This window comes from Dermochelys coriacea, chromosome 8, assembly GCF_009764565.3.
Source record: "Dermochelys coriacea isolate rDerCor1 chromosome 8, rDerCor1.pri.v4, whole genome shotgun sequence".
Lineage (NCBI taxonomy): Eukaryota > Metazoa > Chordata > Testudines > Dermochelyidae > Dermochelys > Dermochelys coriacea.
Window position 1 is genome coordinate 63,582,645 of NC_050075.1, and position 26,773 is coordinate 63,609,417.

The 26,773-nt window shown below is 38.0% G+C and overlaps 1 protein-coding gene across 2 annotated transcripts in view; it reads left to right on the top strand.

The window, feature by feature from the left end:
- The first annotated feature begins 408 nt into the window (after window positions 1-408).
- Window positions 409-26,773, top strand: part of CFH (complement factor H) — an 84,895-nt gene continuing 58,530 nt past the window's right edge. The window contains exons 1-8 of one of the 2 annotated variants that reach the window (XM_038414630.2): window positions 409-639; window positions 8,717-8,902; window positions 15,242-15,347; window positions 16,428-16,504; window positions 18,778-18,972; window positions 21,696-21,866; window positions 24,473-24,652; window positions 26,331-26,531. In XM_038414630.2, the coding sequence (XP_038270558.1) occupies window positions 582-639; window positions 8,717-8,902; window positions 15,242-15,347; window positions 16,428-16,504; window positions 18,778-18,972; window positions 21,696-21,866; window positions 24,473-24,652; window positions 26,331-26,531 (1,174 nt within the window). In that variant the 5' untranslated portion in view covers window positions 409-581. The remainder of the gene's footprint in view (window positions 640-8,716; window positions 8,903-15,241; window positions 15,348-16,427; window positions 16,505-18,777; window positions 18,973-21,695; window positions 21,867-24,472; window positions 24,653-26,330; window positions 26,532-26,773) is intronic. The other variant, XM_043490842.1, reaches the window with a different exon arrangement.

Here is a 26,773-nt window from a genome sequence, read left to right on the forward strand (position 1 = left end):
GCGAGGGACTGCAATATGACTGTTGGTCTGCTAGGGAAGGGTTCAGAGTGTGAAGAAAGATTAGGTACCTGATCCTATTTCTGTTGTAGTTAATGAGTTTTGTCCCTGACTTCAGTGGGTCAGGATCGGGCCCTTAGTTGTTATTACAACATATACAATTTAACATTTAATTAATTAAGCCTATAAAACACACAGAAAATATCCTTCCAAAATAAACTTTAGATTCAATGAAGCAATTTGTATTTATTTTTATTTGATTTTGTGTTAATCAGGAGGGATTGTCGTGACTCTGATATGAAGTGTGTGGTAAAAGCAAACAGAACACCGAAAGAGAGCCAACCAACATTAACAAGGGTCTTTTTTTTCTGCAAAGATTGCATAATATATGTGTGTAGAAAGAAAGAGACTATTGTGTGTTGCAAGAAGATTAGGGGAAGTGATTGCTTAAGCCAGAGAATAAAATCTTTGCAAGGTCAGCTCCAGGGGCAGTTAGTGTGAGAAGACAGAGTGTACGTAGCCCAGAGCAACAGAAAGTACCACCTATCATTGTAAATGTAATGGTCTTCTTCTGAGGCACTGAGATGATATTGCTGGGCTATACTGTTTTGCTTCTACTGTGGACATGTACTGCAGAAAAAGGTAAATTTCTTAAAAAGAAAGACATGATCCTAACTGATACATTGGGGTCAGTCTGGGACAAGTGGTCTCCAAAGTATTTTATAAATACTGATAAAACTTTGATTAATCTTTTTTTTGGGCAGAGTCTTGGAGTCAAAACTAATTAAAACTGTCTTGCAAAACTCAGTATGCAGTATCTTATAGTAAGTGTTATGTCAACAGTGTATTTGGCTACCGTTTGCTGTAATGTTCAAAGCTATTAAACTGAAGTTCAGCTTTTTCAATGATTACTGTGCTTAGAAACTAGAGCCAATAAGTCCAATATGTTTGTCAGCTTAATATATTGAATTTGTGTTATTAAATCGTTGAAAGCTAACATCTAATAATTGTGAATAAATAAAAATCTCCTGTAGGATGAATAAGGTAAATATTATATATAATATTGAAAAAGTTATAAAATTTTCTTTTGGTTAAGGGATTTTGTTGTATTTACTGTAATTATTGTAAGTCATTAACAAGTTAAACTGCAAGAATACCATTTGCTGTATTGACTGGAATAGGTGCTTTCAAAATAAGTTTTTAAAAAATCCTGGTTGTATGGCTTGATGATAGAGAAATAAACTTCTTGTCCATTAAAGGGGCAAAGTTTATGGATGAAAACTTTCTTCATATTTTTAGTTCCAGCTGTGTGCTCCCTGTATTTCTTTAGAGGCCCTCTTGACATTTACTGTAACATGAGTCAATTTCTTATGCCCTAAGGCTAACAAACTGCCTTTTTGTTTAATTTTCAAATGGTTTCCTCTGTAATATAAGAATGTGTTTATACTGTCTGATTAGGGTGTATAATAGTTTAATATCCAGTATGCCTTCTATTGAGAAACTCTACCTGCATTTGCATGAGAAAGGTCTCATTGATTGATGTCTCACTTCTATGATCACTTTTAATTTTTAATTACAAATTACATACAATCCTGAACTTTTAGTCACCTAAGCAATCTCAGTGATTTTATGTGGGACCTTGCAGCTGAGTAAAGATTGCAGGATTGGGACCTAATATTTTTCAGATACCCTTTCCTCTTTCAGAATATTTCAGTGGGATAGAGTTTTAACTGGAAAGTCAGTAAGCAATATCAATGTTGTTATTGCTGTTATAATTTAAACCAAATAATTATTTATTAAAACATATAACTAATATATTAATTTACAAACCTTTTACTAAGGTCTCAGTTGTTTCAAAGTAATGTAAAAATATCGTCAAGTTTGAAAAAACAAAGTGGGTCAAGTTTGGCCTCCCTTTTATACCCATATAACATTTCTCAGATAAGTGGGATTGCAAGGGTATGTAAATGAGGCAACATTTGATTCAGCAGGACAGATGTTACCATTAAATTTCACTGTTGCAAATCAGGGGTAAATCAGTTTTCTACTGTGGAGTGATTCCAGATCTACAACAATGTAAATGAAAGAACAATTTGTCTCAGAGCCCTTTCCTAAAATGAATTTAAAACAAAAGTGTCACCCATCCACCCGGTTGACACAATTAGCAGAGCACAGACTATGCCTTTAAAAAAACAGCTAATGGCTTATGTGTCCCAGAATTTATTTTCTATTTTCTTTTAAATATATTTTAAAATCATGGTTAATAAAGTTCTTGCTTGAGTAATAAATAGATAATTGTGATGGGTGAAAGCCTATCCCCAGTGAAGTCAGTGGCAAAACTCCCATTCCCTTCAAAGTGACCACGGTTTCTGTCAATAAGTATAGACATTAGACTGAGTTTAGATTCCCCCTAGCTTCTGTTAGTGTAAACCAGGAGTAATTAAATCTAAATCAGTGGAATAGCACCAATTTGTGAGTGGAATATCAGCCTCTAGAATTTCATTCTGAAATCTATTGCATCTTTACTCATACATTAAGCTTCCTTACTTTCTTTATTTGTTAGTTATCTGTATGAGACTTCTATTAAAAATGTGATGCATATCTTAAAAGAAAAATATCAGCTGCCTAGTATTATATAAATACTGTTCTGTTGTCATTAATAGAGTCAGGGGCCAAAAAGTGTGCAAAAATAAATCTAGGTGAAGTGAAATTCACAGAATGTAAGCTGATTCTTTAGCAATATGATCACTGAAAAAACTGAATGAGCCTCTGAATTTATTGTTGCCACAGGCTAGAATAATAAAAAAAAAGTACTGTAAATGTTTGGGATTGGGCTGGAGCCCAGGCTCTGAGACACACTCTCATTCCACCCTGTTGGGATGTTAGAGCCCTGGCTCCAGCATGAGTGTGAATTTCTATACTGTACTTTTTAGTCCTACAGCCCAAGTCAGTCAACCCAGGACAACTGCAACTCCTGTGGGTCTTTTACTGCAGTGTAGACAGACCAACAGAGGCTAGGACTACTGGATAGAAGCTGTACCCAAACTGCTTATTTGAAATTTGGGAGGGAGGGTTGAATTTGAGAGTTGTCAGTTTGCTCCTCGGGAGGATGGGATCATGATCACATAGAGGTTGGAGAAATAGTTTGTGATCAGGGAGGGAAGAGGTGCTGTGCATTATAGGTTTTCCCTCTGGTCTGGGAGTAAGAAGTAGAAGGGTTACTGAAAACTAGTGTTATGTTTGTTATATTTACTCTGGTTAAATGAGCATTTAGGGGTTTACCAAACCCAGAAGTTGGAAGCATAGTCAATCAAGATCTTTTGAAAAAAAACTGAAGAGTCTTCAAAATAGAATTAGGAAAAGCAGCCAGAATCATCCAATATTCACAGGCAAGTGTCCTGAGAGGAAGCTTTGAGGTGTAACAGGGCTGTACCAGTGACCCAGAGACACCAGTGTTGAACAAAGTGTGTGCCCAGGAAGGTGCAGTTCATGACAACCTGGAAAGAAGGTTAGATTTGAGACGAAAATCTTGAATATAAATGTTAGTCAAGTTTGAGAAAATTAATGTGTCATAGCCTGTTAATTAAGAAAATCTAACTATGTCAAATATTGTGAGAATGATCCAAATAGTTGCTATTACTATGTAGGCTATGTGCAATGTAGGCTTTTTACAGTATCTCTTATGGCGGCTATAGAGAGAAAATTACTTGAATAGATAGTTATTGTGCTGACGAACTGGCATTATGGTTAATGGGGCCAACCAAGAAGCCTACCAACAGCATGTACATAGAGAGCAAATGGAATTGTGAACAAGATCAATTTGGGTTTTATATTTGCTGTAATAAAAACATTATATGTAGCTTTTTCTTTATAAACATGGTTGAAGTGGGATTTGAATATGACAGTGTCCTCTGTGTGATATGATCAATCTCGCATTGGTATTCTGTTGAGCTCCAGTGTGCTTAAATGTTCTTGAAGTTGCTAATGAAAGACTACAAAAGCAGATGATATAGGTGGGGAAGATTAGAAAAGTTAGTGCTATCCTTAATGAAAAAAATAATCTTCATGAACATAGAGCTTTTAACTAGGCCTTTCCCATTCTGAGAACTCTAAGTGCCGTTATCCTTTCTGAAATATACAATTTCTATAGAATCTGAGAAATTCCTGGTCTCCTTTCAACCCAAGTTTTTTCTAGGAAATCTTAAAATGTCCCACTTCATTAAAGCTGGGGGAAAATAAATTGCACTGGAATCTTACATAAAATTCACACACTGAATTAAATGATATAAAGAAAACCAAATCTAGAATCATGTGCAACCGTTGAAATGGGATCATAAGATATTTATTTTAATTTGTCAACAAAAACAATATTGTCAAAGGTGTCATTTATTAAAGAAAAAAATGAAGCAGACGCTGAAGTCTATTTTCCCTTTGATGTAAGCATGCACAGCAAACAAGAGTTTCTCATAGACATTAAGGGAAAAATTCACTACTTCATGGAATTTATACACTAAAAAATGGAAACACTTAAGTACACATTCTGTCCTTCTCACCGCCTATTTGAACTTCAAGGTGAATACTTGGTGTACAAATGTGTCAAATAGATGCATTACAGATGTATGAAAAAAACTGAGGGCCCAATGTTTTTTATATTTTAATGTTACTGCTGCACAAACACTCCTGCAGCCAAAATGTTGATATTTAGTTATAGAACTATCATTTATCCATTCAAGTGAGCAGAACAGTATGCAGAAGTTCTGGACCTGGAAGAAAGAAAAGATACCTTTTTGAGAGAAAGTGAAGATGAGGAATACATTTCACTTAGTTGTTGCTATGTAGTAATTGCTAGTGATTAATCAGGATATCAACCCAACATGTTGTTAAAAAAAGTGGGGGAGCAAAAAGTTAAAGCATTAAAAAGGCAAATGAGTTTTAATGTGTCTTGCTAGTTACTCTGTGAAAGTCCCAGCATCTGGTTTTTGATGTGAGCACCCTCTAGTGGGGTTAAAGTAATAATTTTTCACAGTTGTACGGACTTAGTTTTACAGACTTCTTCTCTAATAAATGGTTCTCCTCGTTTTGCATAAATTTCTGAGATTGTGTTTCTTACACAGCTATAGGCATTCATATTAGTGAATTATAAATACTGAGAGGTAAAGGAGTTTTTGGTGCAAATAAATAAAATGAAATTCATTTCCTACATAAAGACAGTAATTAGGATTTATGCTGCCAAAGTTCAGGGGTACCGGGGAACTGAAATCTACCGCTCCCAACTGTTGCCAGGGCAGGAACCCATCGTGCAGCTTCCTCTTCCCATCCCAGCCTAGCAAACACATCTTGTCCTGCCCACTTGCTTAATTGTTCATTGTGTGGCTTCCTTCCAGTCAGCACCAGGACAACATCCAACAGCGGGGCAGCATGGAGATCTCGTTATATGGCATTCAAGGTGTATAGCTATTGCTGCCTCCAATCTGCATGTGGCCTCACCACTTGAGCGGTGGAAAGGACCTTGCACAAACTTTCCTGAACTGAATGAATCTTATTGGGAGTAAATTCCTTATGACTGAACATTTTGCTTGCATTTTGTTTTTTCTGCAGAAGTTCTTGTTTCTTTTTGGTGATTCAAATCATCATAAAGAGTCTTTTTTTTAGATATAGTTGAGTTTTTAGCCTCTGTGTTCTGGTCTTTTTATCTGAGAATCCTCCATTGTGTGAGTGTTCCTTAAAAAAAAAAAAAAAAAGTGCTGCTGTTATTGTTATGCTGGAAGATGTTAATGGCTGTCAAAAGGCCCTTTGATCTATAGACAATCACAGATCTTTGGGTGTCCTAAACAGCCTTTTATCTAGTGATATCTGGACACAATAATAGGCTACCACCCAGGACACTAGGCTGCATGGAGAAGCTTGAGCAGTGTTAAGCCAGTTTGCCTGTGACTGTTTTCAAACACTGGGACTATGGGATTGTTTGGCAAGTTCTGTGAATGTTAGGGGAGGAGAAATCCAACAAACAAAAAAGAGCAGTCCTGAGTGTGGTCCTGAGAGGGAGAAGAGACAGAGTATCCTTGGGTGCAAAAGAGACCGAAGGAGCAGACTTGGAAATTGTGAGCAAGGAAACTGTCTGTTTGCTGTTCATTCTTGCTATGTTCAGGGCACTGGGACTTTGTATACATTCTTTGGAATGGTACCTGAGAATATACGTGATTCCTGTAATCAATTTCTCTGAACAGAAACAACCCTTCAAGTCCCTGAATATAATCGCTCAGGCCAGAAGAGCAACATTATTACAGATGAGAGTTGCTGCCTTTCAAAGAGGTTAATTCCAGTCATCTATGCATTGAGAACAGGAAATGTTAGGTCAGGGATCAGCAACCTTTGGCACACAGCTCACCAGGGTAAGCCCCCTGGCGGGCCGGGCCGGTTTGTTTACCTGCCGTGTCTGCAGGTTCAGCCGATCGCGGCTCCCACTGGCCGCGGTTCACCGCTCCAGGCCAATGGGGGCTGTGGGAAGCGGCACGGAGCAAGGGATGTGCTGTCTGCCACTTCCCGCAGCCCCCATTGGCCTGGAGCGGCGAACCGCGGCCAGTAGGAGCCGCTATCAGCTGAACCTGCAGACGCGGCAGGTAAACAAACTGGCCCGGACCGCCAGGTGGCTTACCCTGGTGGGAGACGTGCCAAAGGTTGCTGATCCCTGTGTTAGGTCATTGGTTGTATTGGGGACAATTTCTTTTTACATTTTCAAGTATTTTCATGTGTTCTATGCAATTTTTTCCTCACTGTAGATTTTTCTGGTGTGTGTGTGTGTGTGTGTGTGTGTGTGAGAGAGAGAGAGAGAGAAAGCGAGAGAGAGAGAACCTCTGTGCATCATTGTATTGGAAAGATTTTGTTTTACTTTGGATTTTTTTGGGGGGATAGGAGAATATCAGACCTCTTAAGCTTGTTTTTTAAAATCTTTAAATGTAGCAGTCTCTATATTGTTTTGTGGCCAGTACTGATAAAGAGCATGTAACTTAAGAGAGTCAAAAAGTAAATAAAAACTCTTGAGCAAGAGAGATAATCTAGTGGTTTGCGTATGAACCTGGCGATCGGGAGCTTCTGAATTCAAAGGGTAAAATTTTCAAAACATCCAAGTCCCACTTTCAAAAGTAACATAGGCACTTAAGATCCTAAATCTCTTTGAAATCAATAGTATTTACAGTCTGCAGTGCTGTAAAATAGGATTTACACTCCCCAGTACTTTTGAAAATGTTACTCTGAGTCTTCATGTCTGTTCTTCCCTCAGAAGAGAAGGCTAAAAGCAGGTTAGAAACAAACAAAAAGTGTCTAAATAGAGCAAAGTCCAGAACTCACAGAGAAGGTCCCTTTTGCCTTTGTGACAGTGGCTGCACAGCTAGAACTAGTAGCCCCTAGCAGTTTAGTTTCCTTCCTTTTATATATTCTACAGAGCCTAGTGAGCTCTGTGTCCTCAATCTGCTAATTCTTTTCTACTTGCACATGTGCCCATACTGATGGGCCTCAGCAAATCATAAGATGTTAAAAATAATAAATTTGGGGTAGTTTTTATTTGCCTTCTGGGGTTTTGAGCCTTTAGGGTTCATGTTTTCCAGTCTTCTCCATAACCATGAGGGCTAGAAACTTCACAAAAATGAAAACTAATATTCTCATATAATCCTATAACTCCAGGAGATCAGGCTTTAAGGGCAATACCGAATATGAGATTTGAAATGAAATTCCAAGAGCTAACAACACTGGGAGCTCTGCCTGGAGCCTCTGGGGTTTTCTAGCCCTTCTTATTTCATTCTCGTGCTCAGGAATATCATACTGGAATAAATGCAACCACTTCCCCTTATTTTTCATAGCCTGGATTAGAATCTGTAGAGAAGTTATTTTCCTGGACACAGGTTAGGAGGCATTGTAAGAAGCTGTGGGGAAGGGAATATGTGAGTATTGATTGACCTGAAGAAAAGTGTCATGACAGACAAAAATCTGGGACAGAAAACAAAATGATTGAAGGATGAAGAGGATGTGATATGGATTTCTGGAATTTAATTATTCACCAGTTATCTGTGAACACAAATAGTCCTCAGTATTGGAGGGAGTGGGAAGGTTGGGACTCAGATTGAAGATGTGTGGAGAACCTAAGGAAGGGGATTTGGCAGAACTGGGTCAGTGGAAAGCAGGAAGTTGATGTCAGCCAATGATAGGAAGTAGTAGCAGCTATGGAGATTAGAGCTGCAGAAGTAGAGGTCTTGGGAGTTGGGCGTATCTTTATCCTTTTTTCCTCTGGTGGTAGGAGGGCTGGCCTATGGGAGCTGCAGTTGAGGGAGAGAAGACAGTAGTAGGGGGTCTCTTAAGTTGAAATCAAAGCAATTATCTCTGTTCCCACTCTCTATATTATGCATCTACTGTCCCTTTTATGTATTGAAAGATAATTATCCCCAGTATCTAGATATTTTTTGTTTCACATTTGATTGATAATTTGGTTTGCTATGGGGTATGTACCAAGTTTTTCCCATTCTATTAAAAATCAGGTTAGTATCCCATTTGCAGTTGTATATGGTCCCTTTCAGTTGCCCATGATCTTTCTAAACAACACTGTGTGCTGATTGCAATCAAGAAGCTGCACTTGCTTGCTCTCAAATCTCATTCTTCCTTTCGTTAACATTATTTTTGGATATTTATCATCTATTTTAATAATAATTATCATTTACTTAATTTCTAGATTGTGAAACTCCACCTCCTAGAAGAACTAAGGAAATACTTGCAGGAACATGGGACAAGGCATCCTATCCACATGGTACTTCAGCAACTTATAACTGTCGACCTGGGTACATAAAACTTGGTCGTGTTACATTTGAGTGTAAAGATGGGGTGTGGAAACATCTCTACCCATATGTGGAATGTATAAGTAAGTATCTTCGCAAAATGTGAAAATGTTCAACTGAAATATTTTCAGTCATTTTCCCTTTTTATTCAGGTCATTGGGCACTTCAGCTGGAGTTTTATCTGTAGTAATGCCAAGATTTGGCCCCTAAAATTTAATGAGGAAGAAAATTCCATTAAAAAGAATTTTTATTATTACTACAGTGATTTACAATACAGACACCAAAGGTACAGATAGAGGATTTAGCAAAGCAGGGGTTTTTTTTAACAATTGATCAAGGTAAACGTAGCTACTTCATAGTAAGAAATAACTAGAACTGAGCAAATTCAGAATTTCCATCCGATGGGAAATTCTTACATTTGTTTTTGTCATAAATTAGGATGAAAAGTTTTTAAATTTTGAAATGTTTCACAGAATGGAAATTAAAAAAAAATGATTCTGAAAGGTCAAAACATTTTATTTCAACAGTTTTGATTGAAATGAAACATTTTCAATCAGTTCTATTTAAACACATTTTACCAAAGCGATGCATTGCCTCATGGGAGTTGATGTTCAGGAGCCTTGAAATCTCCATTCTTCCCATATAGGCTCCCTGACCAGACTACAGCACTTATTATGTTCTGAGAATCATGTGACCTCCATATTGCATTGTGCATATCAATCAGAGGGAAATCCACATTGCAATATGGGAGATGTAGTGCTCCAGGGAACATGGCCTGCAGGAGAGAAGGGGGGCTCAAACTACATTTCCCATTATATAATGAATTCATAGGGAAATGCAATTTAATGTTTTATTGACCTGATTCAAAACTAAATATTTTGGGTCAGTTCAAGAAATTGAAACATTCTAATTTAGGTTGAAGTGACCCAAAATGAAATATTTCATTTAAATTTTCCCAATGGAAAATCAAAAATGTTTAGCAAAATCAAGATTTTTCCCAAAGAAAATGTCAATTTTGCAGAAACTGCATTATCCACCACAAAGTCATTCAGACAGAAAATCCCTGACCAGCTCTATGAATAATTAAGTCAGGTTAACATCTACTGTAATTTTCAATTGAAAAGTAAACCTCCCATAAATTTTACCATATGTTCTTTCAAGACTGATGTTGTAGATATCATAGGTTTCAGAGTAGCAGCCGTGTTAGTCTGTATTCGCAAAAAGAAAAGGAGTACTTGTGGCACCTTAGAGACTAACAAATTTATTAGAGCATAAGCTTTCGTGAGCTACAGCTCACTTCATCGGATGCATTTGGTGGAAAAAACAGAGGAGAGATTTATATACACACACACAGAGAACATGAAACAATGGGTTTATCATACACACTGTAAGGAGAGTGATCACTTAAGATAAGCCATCACCAACAGCAGGGGGGGGAAGGAGGAAAACCTTTCATGGTGACAAGCAGGTAGGCTAATTCCAGCAGTTAACAAGAATATCAGAGGAACAGTGGGGGGTGGGGTGGGAGGGAGAAATACCATGGGGAAATAGTTTTACTTTGTGTAATGACTCATCCATTCCCAGTCTCTATTCAAGCCTAAGTTAATTGTATCCAGTTTGCAAATTAATTCCAATTCAGCAGTCTCTCGTTGGAGTCTGTTTTTGAAGCTTTTTTGTTGAAGTATAGCCACTCTTAGGTCTGTGATCGAGTGACCAGAGAGATTGAAGTGTTCTCCAACTGGTTTTTGAATGTTATAATTCTTGACGTCTGATTTGTGTCCATTCATTCTTTTACGTAGAGACTGTCCAGTTTGGCCAATGTACATGGCAGAGGGGCATTGCTGGCACATGATGGCATATATCACATTGGTAGATGCGCAGGTGAACGAGCCTCTGATAGTGTGGCTGATGTGATTAGGCCCTATGATGGTATCCCCTGAATAGATATGTGGACAGAGTTGGCAACGGGCTTTGTTGCCCCCCACTGTCCCTCTGATATTCTTGTTAACTGCTGGAATTAGCCTACCTGCTTGTCACCATGAAAGGTTTTCCTCCTTTCCCCCCCTGCTGTTGGTGATGGCTTATCTTAAGTGATCACTCTCCTTACAGTGTGTATGATAAACCCATTGTTTCATGTTCTCTGTGTGTGTGTATATAAATCTCTCCTCTGTTTTTTCCACCAAATGCATCCGATGAAGTGAGCTGTAGCTCACGAAAGCTTATGCTCTAATAAATTTGTTAGTCTCTAAGGTGCCACAAGTACTCCTTTTCTTTTTGTAGATATCATATAATCATTTAAAAAGAGATTATGTTTGGAAAGCACACTGAAGAAGCAAAGTGGTCTGAATTAAGTCTAGCTTTCCGAAGGTCATTAAATAGTGCTTGTTCCAAGAATGAACATGACCAGCACTTTTAGAAAGAGGTCCCACAATTCCTTTCCTTTTGACTATATGCTCAAATGACTACTTCTCTCTTCACTTGGTCTTCCTTTAAATCTGGAATCCGTTATCTTCTCTGAGTCATCCAAATATGCTTCTTTCCCAAATAGTCTACATTTCCAATCAAAATACTCTACATATAGCAAAGTTTATTTGACATGAAGATCTTTAAGAGAAAATCATAGATTCTAGGATCAGAAGGGATCATTATGATAATCTACTATGACCTCCTGCATAACCCAAGCCAAAGAACATAACCCAGTAATTTCTGCATCAAGACCATAAGTTCTGTTTAAGATATAACATTGATTTAAAGATTGCAAGTGATGAAGAATCCATCCTGTCCCTAGGTAAACTGATCCAAATGGTTAATTACTCTTTTTTTCCCTCCTATTTCTGGTTTGAATTTACTTAGCTTCAACTTCCAAACATTTGATTTTGTTATGCATTCTTCTCTTTGTTTAAAAAGCAGTCTATTAGTGGAAATCACTTCCCAGTGGAAAAACTTGTAGACTACAATCAAATCTCTATTTAATCTTCTCTTTGGTAAACTAAATAGATTGAGCCTCTTAATTTCTCAGTCAGGCATATTTTCCAGACTTCTAATCATTCTTGTTGCTCTTTTCTGAGCTCTTTGCAATTTATTAATGACTTTTTTGAAGTGTGAACACCAAAACTGGATACAGTATTCCAATAATATACAGTAAAGAAATCAGAGGTGTAAAATTATGCAGAATAGCTAGAGAACTAGTGTAAATGGTTCAGAAACTTAGCCAGTAATGCCCTACTCTTAAATATGAAATATAGGGTGATGTGACCTTAATCCCCTTCCCTCCCCCTCCTTTTTTCCAGGAACAAACCAAAGAAACTCTTTTACCATGGGCTTTTTGCTCTTCTCTTTGGGACATGCGCTCTGTGAAGAATCTCTCTTCTATGTACAAGTCAGTTGCTTCTTCAGCTGCTTCCACAGACATCTCCCACACTGCAGCCCTCTCCTGCTTAGAGCAGACTTCAAAGAAATGTTCTTGAGCAAATAGATCTATTAACTGGTCATAAGTTTCTGCCCCTTTACTTTTTATCATTTTTTTTCAAATAATCCACCATTTTATGAACTTATTCCCTCTGACTTAACTTGTCAACCTTTCAAAGGTTTATAAACTTTGTGGTATGCTGCTGGTGTAATTTGAAACCTTTTTGATGCAGACAATTTTAAAATATCATACTTCATAGTCTCATTTACATCCATATAATTAAACACCTTCAAAGTTTTACCATTGAGTTTGGAGAGTAAGATGGTCATTCTCCAGTCATCAGAGTTGTTATATACACTGCAGATCCTTTCAAAAGTGGTTAAATATTCTTTAGTGCAATCAGTCTCCCAGTAACTAGAGCACAGTTTGTCCCAGCTGTGTGATCCCTGGTGAGGGTTATACGTAGGCTGAAGGATCTTCTTTTGTAAGTCCAGTATGCTCAGGGCGTGTTGCCTGCCATCTCTTTGTCTTGCCTCTCCTCCTTTTCTTTTACCTCTGCTTCTTGGGCTTCAAAATTTTTGTCTTCCAGCTCCAGTACTCTCTGGTGTGTGGCTTCCACTGCAGCCCATTTCTCTTTGGCTTCCCACAGATGGTTCCTTCTCTACTTTTGCCACCTCCTAGATAGCCAACTCCAACTTCATAGCTGTTTCATTGAGGGCTATACCTGTGCATAACTTATCTTGTTCCACGAGTGAAAATCTCAATCCCTCAATGGTTTTCCCTTCATCATCTAATTCCTGAGCTTCACACTGCTGCTCCAACTATTGCTTTATTTAGTTTGTCTATTCATTTTATACTGCACTTTATTTCCTTACCTGAAATAAACTGAAAATAGCAATCCATAATCCTTTTCTTAATTTTTCACCCTTCTCATGTGTGACTCTCTCAGTATGTAAGCAAACTGGATGTAGATCCTGCTGAATTGCTCCACTGTGGTACTTCCCGGGGTAGGGTTGTGAGGCACCTCACTACCACCTCCCCTTAACTGTGCCTATCAGGGCGCAGCTTCTTGACACCACCAGCCACAGGCAGAACAAGCACTCTTCTCTCAGCCTTTGCAGGCTGCACTGTTCCTCTTCAGGTTAGTGATAGGCACACACCAACCCCCAAGTCCTTCAAGCATCTGCCTGTAAAATCCTGCCCCAATCTCCTGGACACTCACAAAACTCCAAGATCCTCTATTCCCAAAGGAACAGAACATCACAATTTACCAGTTATACCAGAGAATACAGTTCTGCTTAACACACAGCACTTAAGTTCGTTTATAGAGAAAGCATTTTCAAGTTTATTTAACAAAGAACAGAGTTTCAAATGATAGCAACCTGAAATATTGGAAACAAAGGGTTACATCTAAAACGGAATCATAACATACATAATAGAGCCCAGACATAACTAACATGATACTCTCCTGTCTAGCGATTTTTACGTCACCCAAAGTTCTTCTCCCAATATTTAAAAACTTGTCTGTCTGTGATCCTTATTTCATGAAGCAAACCTTCTGTCATCTTACATCCTAGATGAAGGATGCAGAGTTAGTCTCTGTACTTACAGTTGTAGTCCAAAAATCCATTATCTTCACTTGTAGAAAAAGACTCCCTCCTACTGGTTTATTTCCTGCTGTAAATTTCCCCCCTCTGAAGATTTCATAATCCCGTCCTTATCATTTAGCTCAGACTGTAAACGGACGTTGATTGTGAATTATACAATGCTCCATTTACTTACAGACAGACTGCTAGATAAATATCTTCTGCCTGAAATAAACTTGTTTTTCAACTTCTGGTGACTGACTCCAACTCACAGGCCTCAAGAACATATTTTTGTGTGTGTGTGTGTGTGTGTATATAGATAATATGTAAGGGGTTTATATATATATATAAATAATAATAATATATATATTATCTATACATACATTTTGCAGTGATCATGATGACCATTGTGACACAGGCTTTCAGTAGAGCTCTAACATGATGCTCTTGGGCAAACTAGTAGGTAGATACCAGGCCAAGGGGGATCCCTGTAATCCTTATGTTCAATGATGCCCTCTGCCAGATGGCACCAAGAGGTCCCTGGGTCACACACCCATCTATTTTAAGAAGTCCTTGGGCTCCAGTTTGAAGGGAAACCATTCACCCAAGGTCCCAGCCTGTCATTGTAGGAGTGTATTTATCTTCTCCAGAACCAGAGTGCCATCTCTCAGCCAGGTATCTTTTCATGAATAATGTTTTTTATCTAACTCAAGCTCTTCACTGCTATAATCTGGGAATTTATGACCAGGTATTAAAAAACTTCATTAGCATGCTGGAATTTACCATATCCGTCAGTTAAAAGATCAATGCATAATTACAGTTCTGTCTCCATGTATAACCTATGTAACAAGCTGTACATATAATTTATTTGATTGACTTAATAATGCTTTTATTTTCCTCCTAATATACATATATGCATATAGAATCATTTCTAAAGAGCCTTTACCTCTTCGAATGAATCGTTTTGTAAGTGTGCAAGGAAAAGTTTTAAATATCAGGTCAATAAACCTTGTGCCTTTAAAAAATATATTAACAAATTGGAACTTTTCAATGTGTATCTGAATCTGATTGTAGGTCTGACAAAGCATTCACTTTTAGACCAGAGGCCTTTAAGTATTAACAAATATTTTATAGAGTCAGTTTCTTTGCTGTTTGTTACTCAGAAAGCAAAAATTTGGATAGTCCCAGTATTTAATTTGCCAGCATTATGGCTGAGTTTTCAAAAGTGCTCGGCGTTCAGTTACCACTGAAATCAATGGTAAAACTCCCACTGACTTTAGTAGGAGAGAATTAAGATAATGCTGAAAGCTTTTGAAAATCCAACCCCATATAGGAAATAAATTCCTATCTGACAGGTAAAATTACCTCCTTTTACAGCACTGCGGAAGGTTTATAAACACGTTTCCTTTTTTTTCCCACCCCTCCAGACAAGCCTTGTGGCCATCCTGGAGATATTCAGTTTGGCTCCTTTGAACTTACTGCTGGAACGGAGTTTGTATTTGGCACTCGCGTTGAGTACAAATGTGATGAAGGGTAATGTTTTCTGTTGTTTAATAAGCTGGTAGCACTAGAGCAGGTCAGTGTGGGGTGTAAAAGTTAATGGAGTAAGTGTCTAGTATGGCTTTGTGATTTTTGATTTAAGAGTGACAGATTTACATTCTGTTAATATTTTTAGATTTCTATAGTTAGAAGTGGTTAAGGATGAAAGTGCATCCAACTTCATTACATTAAAAGCACCTTGGGTTTCCGTAAGACTATTTAACATAACTCTTTAATCTTATACCTTCAGATGTACTTCTGTAGCAGAGTCAGCCAAACTTTGTCCGCCTGAGGACCAGACCTAATTTGCTTAAACTGACTGCAGCTGATCTCATATTTAATATGGAGATCCAGGACTCAGAAACTAATGAACTGATGAAGCCTGATTTTCAGAGGTCAGCACTTGTGAAAATCAGGCCCCTGACCTATAGGCCAAACTTTAATCATTCCTGTTCTATAGTAATTGCAGAGAAAAATTCTTTCACATAACGACTTTGTGGTAGACGCAGTAACTACATTCATCATGTGCTTGCTCTAGTAAGAGCTTTAGTAAATTGAATAAAAAATCTTGTATATAATAAGATATACTCCATTACAGTCTGGCTGTTTTGCACTGCTCTGGCAATGCAAAGCATCCATAAACTTGGCTTAATCTACCATTTTCACCAGGGTTATGCCTCCTTTGTGCTTGAGAGTACCAGTTACCTGGGCTTAGAAGTTGCAATTCTCCCTAATGTTGTGAGAGCACAGTGAAGTACAATGGCTTGTATACAGAGAGCTGAGCCAGAGTTTAGCATTAGTAGCTCTCTGTAATAAAGAAGCTTTTAATGAAGCTTTACTTCTGCCAATTACCATTTTGCTACTATGAGCGATAGGAAGTTTAACAAAATGGGGATGGAGCCCAGTAGAGACGATATTGTTTCCTTTTCCAGGCGAGTGTATTGGGTTAGTTTATGTATTGGAACAGGGGAACCTACTTATATTATTTTAACTGTAATACATCATATAACCTATTAACACATAATGCTGCTGTGTTTTAGAGTTTTATATTTTGTTTACAATTTTTTTGGTAAGATATCAGATGCTCAGCCAAAGAAATTTCCGTGAGTGTCAGGCAGATGGATGGAGCAATGAACTCCCCCACTGTGAAGGTAAATGGAGTCTAGAACATAATCTTTTTTTCAAACTGATTATTATTTAATATTTGTCTGCCTAAAGTTATTTAGGACCTGATTGTGATATCTTTGCTCACATTGATTAGTACCTTTCTGTAGAGCCCTGTGTGAGATTATATTTTACATTCTGCTCCAGTCCTGCCCTGCAATACCCACTCCCACTCCCACCCTCTCTTGCATTATTTCTGGCATTTTTATCTTGCTCCAAACCAAAAAAAATCTTAGATCCCACAAATCCTGCAAGAGAGGGGAGGGAGATAAACATGTTTAGGAAAGAGAAGTTCAAACAATATAAATAGCAATTTCCCAAATTGGCTACTCTTGGTAAACTGACAAGAGATTTAGTGTTTTCCTCCAAATTTCCACAGTCTGTTTTTTGGGGGGGGGTTTGCCCACCCAATCCCAACCACAACAAATACATTTTACTTGTTCCCACTATTATGGCAGTGTGTCCTGCAGGACCCGCAGGATCCCAGTCCAGCTGCAGGGGTATCTTACTCCACATGTAGTCCCATTGGTTTCAGTAGTAGTACTCATTCAGTGTGATCAAGGATGTCACAATCTGTCCTTTAATGTTATTCTTCGATAATCTCCTTCTTAATTTTGTTCTGTAAAGCTTTAATACTTATAGGGAAAGTGTTCTGTCATAAAATGAATGCACATACCCCCAGTACAGTATTTGTGTTATGATGTGAATGTGACTTTGTCCAGTAAGAATTATTATTATTTATATTTCTTTAGTCCCAAAATTTTAAGGGTTTCTCACTAAAGGAAAAACATGACTGCCTGTGAACGTGTGCACTTAATCCTGGATGATGTTTTCTTTATAAATTTGTTTGAGGAACCCTGAAATAGGATGGAAAATCAAAGAAGGGGCAAATGACCGATACACTGGAGAAAGTTGTGAGAAGAAAGAGATGGAGGCAAAACTCTGGTCTCAGATACACACATACTCTCCCATTAATGTCTATGCAAACATCCAAGGGTGGAATTTGTCTCCAGATAACAGCTTCCTTTGTAATAAGGAATATTTGATCACATATATTTATTCTTTTTCTTGGGTTAGTGCAGTTATGGGAAATTAAAGATATGGCATGAGCCAAACTTTCTGCTGACATAAATTGTGCTCACTTATACCAGTGATGAATTTAGTCCAATACCTTTATGAAGGATTTTGAGCTAATAACTGTGAACTGATGGATATGTTTTGTTCAGTCTGCAGTTCTCTAAAGTTTTCCAACTGATTAGTCTGTGAGCCAGATGCAGTCTTGGCATAAGCAAGAGCAACTAACTTTGACTTTTAGCAGAGCTTGGGCTGTGACTGACACTGGATATATTAGTTGGGCCCCCATCTATCACTCAAGGCAATTCTAGGTGAGCACTCTGTCTGCAGCCAGGATGAATGCACAGCCGAGTGAGGAGTTTCCATGAGTACCAACTTTCTCTGGTGTCTGTCAGTCTGACTTTATATCACACTGGTCACTGTGGTATCTGAGTATGTGATAAAGCTGAATTTTGGATTTACTATGTAGTGTACTTATAGCATTTTTTTCAATTGTTCTGTATTTTAATGTTTATCATAGAATCGTAGGACTGGAAGGGAACTCAAGAGATCATTAGTCCAGTCCCATGAACTCATGGCAGGACTAAGTATTATCTAGACCATCCCTGACAGGTGTTTGTCCAGCCTGATCTTAAAAATCTCCAATGATGGAGATTCCACAACTTCCCTAGGCAATTTATTCCAATGCTTAACTACCCTGATAGTTAGGAAGTTTTTCCCAATGTCCAACCTAAACTGCCCTTGCTGCAATTTAAGTCCATTGCTTCTTGTCCTATCCTCAGAGGTTAAAGAGAACAATGTGCCTCCCTCCTTCTTATAACAACCTTTTATGTACTTGAAAACTGTTATCATGTCCCCTCTGTCTTCTCTTCTCCAGACTAAACAAACCCAATTTTTCAATCTTCCCTCCTAGGTCATGTTTTCTAGACCTTTAATCATTTTTGTTGCTCTTCTCTGGATTGTCTCCAATTTGTCCACATCTTTCCTGAAATGTGTCACCCAGAACTGGACACAATACTCCAGTGGAGCCCTAATCAACGTGGAGTAGAGAGGAAGAATTACTTCTTGTGTCTTGCTTATAACACTCCTGCTAATACAACAGTATTTAGCTTATTTTTAATGCTGACCATTTTGTTTTATAATATAGTTACAGAGTAGGCCTTAAATTATAGCTTTATTTTTACAGTGAGGAAGTGTTTACCAGTAAATGCACCAGAAAATGGAAAAATCCTTACAACTGGTGTATATGAAGCAGACCAAGAATTTTTCTTTGGCCAAGTTGTACAGTTTGAATGTAATGAAGACTATAAACTTTCTGGATCTAAAGAAATACATTGCTCAGCTGATGGAAATTGGAATGCTGATGTACCTACATGCATAGGTAAGAAGAAAATTATCTTTTAGTTTAGTGAAATTTCTCTTTAGCCAAAGTGATTTGGAAGGTACTGTTGAAGCTCTTATCATGGCACTTAGATTCCTAGAAATTGATTGTTCTACAGGAGAGTTATGGAACTAGCAAAATATTTCCAGTGACAATAATTGCAATACTTAACTGATGTATTCATCTCCATTACATGATATGTGTAAAGGAAGTAAAATAATCTAGGGAATAGAAAATTTAGTTATAATAGAGTCTTCTAGTCATTCCCCAATCATCACTGAAAAGTTAACACTGATGATACATAAGACGTTATACATGAGTGAATAAATGGAACAAGAAAGTACCTACAGCTGAGAATATTCATTAATTCTTTGCATGTTCTAATACTATCTATCCTGTTGACAATAGATCAACTACATTGTTGGCTTTTTGGAGCCAAAACTAGTGGGAAGGAATGAGATTAATTATATTCCTTCCTGTATATCAAACAGAATTGTAGCCTAATTTCCACTCAAGTCGACCTGACTTGTTACACTGGTGTGTTGAATTGAGATTGTATGCTCTTCAGGACAGAAACTGTTGCTTTATTGTTTTGTAAGGTATAGCACATTTTAGGAACTTAGAAATAACATCATCACATTCTAGATGAAATGTAGCAGGGATGTGCCTATTTCTTTTCCTTGTAGCATGGACTTGGAAAACTCCACTTTACATCTTTCCATCTCCTTGGGTGCTGAGATATCAGGGGATGTTCCCTTCCTTCATTTCTTAATTGGATGGCTCAATGTCCCACCACAGACATGGAGGGAGTGGCATTCTTCAGTACCTAAAATACTAGTTTTTCACTTCTCCTGAAATACTGCTTAACACAGAGCACTCCTGTCTCCTGTTAGCACTATTATATTTCTAGGTCCTGTCCATGGATTGAGAAGAGCTTATCTCTGTGAACACACCTGATTGTAGGTTATATCAGTTGCTTTTAATTTTACCCATTCAACCTCCAACTGAACTAGGAGCAAACAGCCAGGTTCTGAAGTTAAATTAATCAGCCAGAGTGTTTTTTGGTAATGATATGGTTTTACCAATTAAGTGCATTAATCTTTCCCCTGTGCTGAGTGTGACACATACAGGATAACTCCATATGTAATACGTTTTTTTAAACTGCTAACTTGTCACATGCACATATTATTGTTACCTATTTTTTAAAAATTAACAGACTAACCTGCAAACAGAGTTTGAATCTATATGACATTTGATATTTAATATCAAAACCAAGTGTCAAGGTTCCTTCCCCACTCTGAACTCTAGGGTACAGATGTGGGGACCTACACGAAAGACCCCCAAAGCTTATTCTTACCAGCTTAAGTTAAAAGCTGCCACCACCGAAGTGTTACACAAAGAACAGGGGAAGTGCCCACTTGGAAACACCTCCCCCCCAAAAAATATCCCCCCCAAGCACTACACCCCCTTTCCTGGGGAAGGCTTGATAAAAATCCTCACCAATTTGCATAGGTGAACCCAGACCCAAACCCTTAGATCTTAAGAACAATGAAAAAAAATCAGGTTCTTAAAAGAAGAATTTTAATTACAGAAAAAGTAAGAGAATCACCTCTGTAAAATCAGGATGGTAAATACCTTACAGGGTAATCAGATTCAAAACATAGAGAATCCCTCTAGGCAAAACCTTAAGTTACAAAAAGACACAAAAACAGGAATATCCATCCCATTCAGCACAACTTATTTTATCAGCCATTTAAACAAAACAGAATCTAACGCATATCTAACTAGATTGCTTATTAACCCTTCACAGGAGTTCTGACCTGCATTCCTGCTCTGGTCCCGGCAAAAGCATCACACAGATTTAACCTTTTGTCCCCCCCCCACACACACACACTCAAGCTTTGAAAGTATCTTGTCTCCTGATTAGTCATTTTAGTCAGGTGCAAGCAAGGTTATCTTAGCTTCTTAACCCTTTAGAGGTGAAAGGGTTTTTCCTCTGGCCAGGAGGGATTTAAAGGTGGTTAGCCTTCCCTTTATATTTATGACACCAAGTATGCTTCCACTTTATTGGTATTCTTAAAGTATTTAAAACTGAAACAATCAGGATGGATCTTGCTTTATTCAAATTGGCATGGCTAGATATATTACTTATTTGAGTCTTAATTTGTTTTGTAAATAGAGATCATAGTATGGGATTGATTTACCAATGCACTTGCACCAGGCATACTTGCTTCTGAAAAGATTTCTTAACATAATATTTCCATTTAATATTGAACCCAGTGAGTTTTCAGAATCAGGAATTTGTTTATATGTTAACTGATTATGAAGTGTTTATTTAGGAGATGTGTGACAGATGACAAGCACATTAATCGCTTATTCACACTGTTGGTATTAAATATGTCGGTTGTTTAAAGCTGCTGTTAGAGTGCTGCTGCTTTTATGCCATTGAGCTGACTTTGTCTTCAGTATATTTACCCCAAATTGCAAGTATGTCTTGAAGTTCCAAAGAACGAATCATGAAATCTATCCCTGGGTCTAGATGGGCTTTTATATTTTACACAGAGACTTAAATTCTATGCTGAAACCCAGATTTACTATTTCCTGATTAACATAATTTTAAAACAACCATGTCAAAATGAAATTTTGTATTTATTTTCTAATGGGTGTTTTCTTAGTCAGACATCACAACTGTTTTTTTTTAATTTTGTTTCTTTTGTCCTTAGAGGTAACCTGCGAACAACCAAGAATTAATAATGGAAATATAATGACTCCAAAGAGAGTTTATAGGGAGAATGAACGATTGCAGTTTACTTGTAATCCAGGATATACATTCGATGAAAGATCTGATGCAGATTGTACGGAATATGGATGGAATCCAAAACCATTTTGTAAAGGTCAGCTTTTGCTCATTTTATACTGTGTGTTCTGTTACTTTTATCTAGCTAGATAGCTATGGTCTTGGTACACAACTAATGCTCCAAGGTACTACAATAATACAAATACATCATTATCACTGGAAAGCAGTGACTCTGAAAAGGATTTAGGAGTCATAAGGGAAAAACAACTGAACTGTGATGCTATTGTAAAAAGGGCTAATGTAATCCTTGTGTAATGTATAAATAGGAGAGTAGTGAGTAGAAGTAGGGAGGTGTTTTTTACCTCTGCAAAAGGCATTGGTGAGACCACTACTTAGATTACTGCATCCAGTTCTGGTGTCAACATTTTAGAAAGGATGTTGAAAAAATGGAAAGGAAGCAGAAAGGAGACAGACAAATTATCTGAGATCTTGAAAAAATGCCTTACGGTGAAAGACTGAAGGCGCTTATTCAGCTTAGTTTATTTTTAGAGCATGGTATCTTGCCCTCAATCTGTTGAGCATTCTTACTCCATTGTAAAACAATGAAGTGCCTACCTGCCAACCAATGTAGCCTACTGGGAACAGATTGGACACGTACATCTGATTTAACCAGCTCCAGTCTAAGAACAACTGTTCAAAAAGGGTCCCCTCCCCAACAACACAGTGCTACTGAAAGAAATAGTGCTACTCAGTACAGAAAGAAAAATACAAAAAGAGCCACTGAAACCACATGAGATTCCTGATTGCTCTTGGGTTCAAAAATGAATAGCCTGTCACATTACAGGCATCAACATCTCCTGACTTCAGTGGCTACTGTTATAGACTCTAATGTTCTACAGTAAGATAACATCCTTCCAGCCAATGAATGCTGGACACATTTTCCATTGCAGCTTGTCAACACCTTGTTTGGGTTAGCCAGTGGAATCATTTAAGAGGATGATGTGGGGATCTCTGGATTTGCTAATAATTAATCAATGAGAAGATTATAGGATTGGGGGGATTGTTGACACTGGGGGCAGGGTTTGGGATAATAATGTAATTAGTTCAGTTAAGGGAAGATATGTAATTGGAATGAGCTTTCTGACACATGCCTGTGCTATGTTCGGCAGTGCTTGGATTCTAAAGATTAAAGGTACACATGGGGAAAAGAAACAGATTGTGTTCATGAATACGCAAATGGGCCAGACAGTGCAAAACATCAGGTAGCTGAACAAACACCTTTTGATAGGGGCCTTAAAAAAAAAGAAAGAGTTAGCAGGCTGAGTGGGAGATGGGTGAACTGGAAGGAGTGAGATTCCACCATTAGGGCTGCAACCCTAACCATCTCCTGGGATACTATGACACCATTGAGCCTTCATCTTGATCATGAAAGATGCCCTGATGAGACTGGGACAGAGAGATGGACACAGGAGACATTGCCACCTTCACCATCTCCAGCTAAATCCTGAGTATCACCTCGGATGTGCAACTTTGATTCCTGCTGTCTTTCCCTCCCTCGTGTCATCTTCCACCTCAACCTTATTCTCTTTTCTATCTCTCTCTTTGCCTTCTGTTTAGTAAAAGTCTGGTCTACCTGTCTGGGACTGTATATTTTGCAACACTACTGTGAGCCTCTGTCGGAAAGGCAGCTGAAAGCAATGTCCTAAACAGCCTGATGCTGGTTCAAGTTTGCCAGGTCTCTATGTGCCTGATAAGGGGGTTTGCTGTGCTTGTGTTTCTCCAGCAATGAAGTTGCAAGTAAGAATCAGCACCAGAGACCAGAAGCTGTGTTGTCTATTTTTGCTATTCCTTTCTTTCCTCTTTTGTGTGTGTTTGTCTTGTTTCGTCTTAAAGGAAGCAGGATCAGACTTTAACAACAACAGCAGTAAGCTCCAGCCGATCTCAACTAACTTCTTTTTTCCCCATAAAGGCCAGTTATTATCATCGTTAATACTGTCGAAAAGGTGGTAAAACAGAGGGGTTTCCTTCTAAAATCTCCTATAGCTAAAGGGAAAGGGAATAAGGAATATTGTTAAAATAAAAGCCTTACTTGCAACTTTAAATTTCAAATGCTTTAACTGTTTTTCCTTCTTTTACTATGTCTTTAAAAGGTTAACATGATTTTAATGGTGTGTTTGCCATGGGACTAAGCAGGCCCAGGGCACTATACTCAAACCACTGAACCATGTTTGTGTTGTACCATGACAGTGTCATGTTAACACCTTGGACTCTCTTATTCCACCCAACCAAACATGACACGAAGGTAGTGTGGAATGAACTGCCGGAAGAGATTAGACAAATCCAGTGTGATCACCTTTAGATCGCATTGCAAGGCTTCATTTTTTGGTAACGTTTTTCCACAATAGTCAGAATGACACTTATAACAACAACTGATTCCTTTGCACCCCCAAAATAAAATAAACTACCCCAAGCAAATACTCTAATTTCTGAAGATGGGTAAAGAGTTATAAACTTCATCAAATTCATAGGAATCTCACCATGCCATTGTTATGCACATGATGATCAAATATGACAGTGATAGTAAAGCTAGTGTAAAAAAAAAAAAGAAAAAGAGAGAGATACAAATAATTTTAATTGAAGGGGGTACTTACAGCCTAAAGTCATTTTTCCAGCTGTTAAACTTGTTCATCTGTTTCTGTTTAGAAATTAGATGTGATCCTCCAACGGTGACTAATGGATCCTACTACCCCAAAAAGAGAATGTTCAGAGAATTGGAAGTAATCAGAGTAGACTGTAATAAAGGATTTCACTTTGAAACGGACAATAGCAACAGGAGAGCAGAATGCACAAAGAATGGCTGGTTACCTATTCCAAGATGTATCTGTAAGTTACTTTTATTTTAACATGTTTTTAAAATATCAAAGCCCAAACTATTATACAATGATTATACAATTTCTGCTGTTGAGAATGTAAAGAAAAATGAAACAGGTATATTTGTAGGGTTTTTCCTTTTACAAAGTTTAAGAACATAAGAATAGCCATACTGGGTCAGACCAAAGGTCCATCTAACACAGTATCCTGTCTTCCAACAGTGGCCAATGCCAAGTGCCCCAGAGGGAATGAACAGAACTGGTAATTGTCAAGTGATCCATACCCTGTCACCCATTCCCAGCTTCTGGCAAACAGAGGCTAGGGACACCATCCCAGCCCATCCTGGCTAATAGCCATTGATGGACCTATCTTCCATGAACTTATATAGTAACTTTTTGAACCCTTTTATAATCTTGGCCTTCACTACATCCTCTGGCAAAGAGTTCCACAGGTTGACTGTGTGTTGTGTGAAGAAATACTTCTTTTTGTTCGTTTTAAACCTGCTGCCTTTTAAGTTCATTTGGTAACCCCTAGTTCTTGTGTTATGAGAAGGAGTAAATAACACTTATTTATTTACTTTCCTTATTTACTTTGATGGACTTGGATAAAGCATCTGTGAAAATGAGATGATATGGTATAAGTGAATGGAGCTGTAAATAACTATACAACTAACATATACATCATGATTTATTTGACAAAATGTGCTAGACTCAACCCTTTTACAGGGAAGATTTGTAGCTGTGTGTTTTATCCATCCAAATAATAGCATCCAAGCATGATACCATGACTGTATGAATGGTATAAAAGAAAATAAAAACTTATTATCATAATTGGATTCTGAGTCACTTACATATACCACAGACCTAGATTTGTACCATCCATTTTTGTTTCCTCATTTATTCTGAACTGTCAGTCTCTTCCTGAAGAAGAGCTCTGTGTAAGCTTGAAAGTTTGTCTCTCTCACAAACAGAAACTGATCCAATAAAATATATTACCACACCCAATTTCATTTTCTAATATCCTGGGAGTGACATGGCAACATCAACAATGCGTACAACAGATTCTTCCAGACAGTTCTTTTCCCTGTGCAAAATCAAGAAGTTCTTTCTCAAATGTTTACTCAATCTTTCTTCACATAAAATCCCAGTGGCTGTAATGAGAGTTTTGTTGAATAGGGACTATATAAAAACTTATCAAGGACTTCAGAATTTGGCTTTGATAATTACAAACAAATGAAAGCTGTTTAAAACAGGAAGATATGTAAGTGGATTTGGAGCCCAGCAATGGTGTTATAAATTCATTCTCTGATAATGTGACTACAGATGTCTTGGAAAACATGGAGTTAATCCAAAGATCTGGATCTGCACACAAAGGGAACCTTTAGTATGTGGATCATGTCCTGTCTTGTGTGGAGGAAATTCAGTCACCTCCATGACACTCTCTTGCCAACTGGTGGATGGCCTTGTATCATGAGGAGATCCCACACAACATGTGGGTTCTGGGGGCTGAAAACCCTGCCTACCAGGTGAAAGCTCTATCTCCTGCTCCAGTGGAACAATTCGGGTAAACTGTGGCTGTAACTTTGAAGAGTTCTTCTCCCCTTCCACCTCTTTGAATTAGTGTCCACAGAAGGGGGCAATTTTTCTTGCATTTACCTTCTAATATTATACATTTTAAACTTTTTTTAAAGTGAGACCCTGTGACTACCCACGTATAGAAAATGGAGCATTAACAGACTATTATGAACATTACAAAGAACGAGCCTTTCCAGCGCAGTTAGGCGTCTCAATTTACTACAGATGTCTTGATGGTTACGTATCTGAAAGAGAGGAGAGGTGGCCTCTGATCAGATGTACTAAAGTGGGCTGGTCTCCTGCGCCAAAATGCCTTAGTAAGTAAACATGCGTTTGTATTATTTTCTTAAAAATTCTGTTGTACTATAACTAATAATTATATTCAGCAGTGGACAGAACCAGGACTGCGAGGTAGGGTGGGTATTACTACAATGCTGCTCCATTGTGGCCCTTGACTCCCCCCAGCAAAGACTGTCACCCAAGGACATGAGTGTCTCTTTAAAAGGATTCAAAAGCATTAGAAGGAGCCAGTACTTGGAACAGGCCTTCAATAAATGGG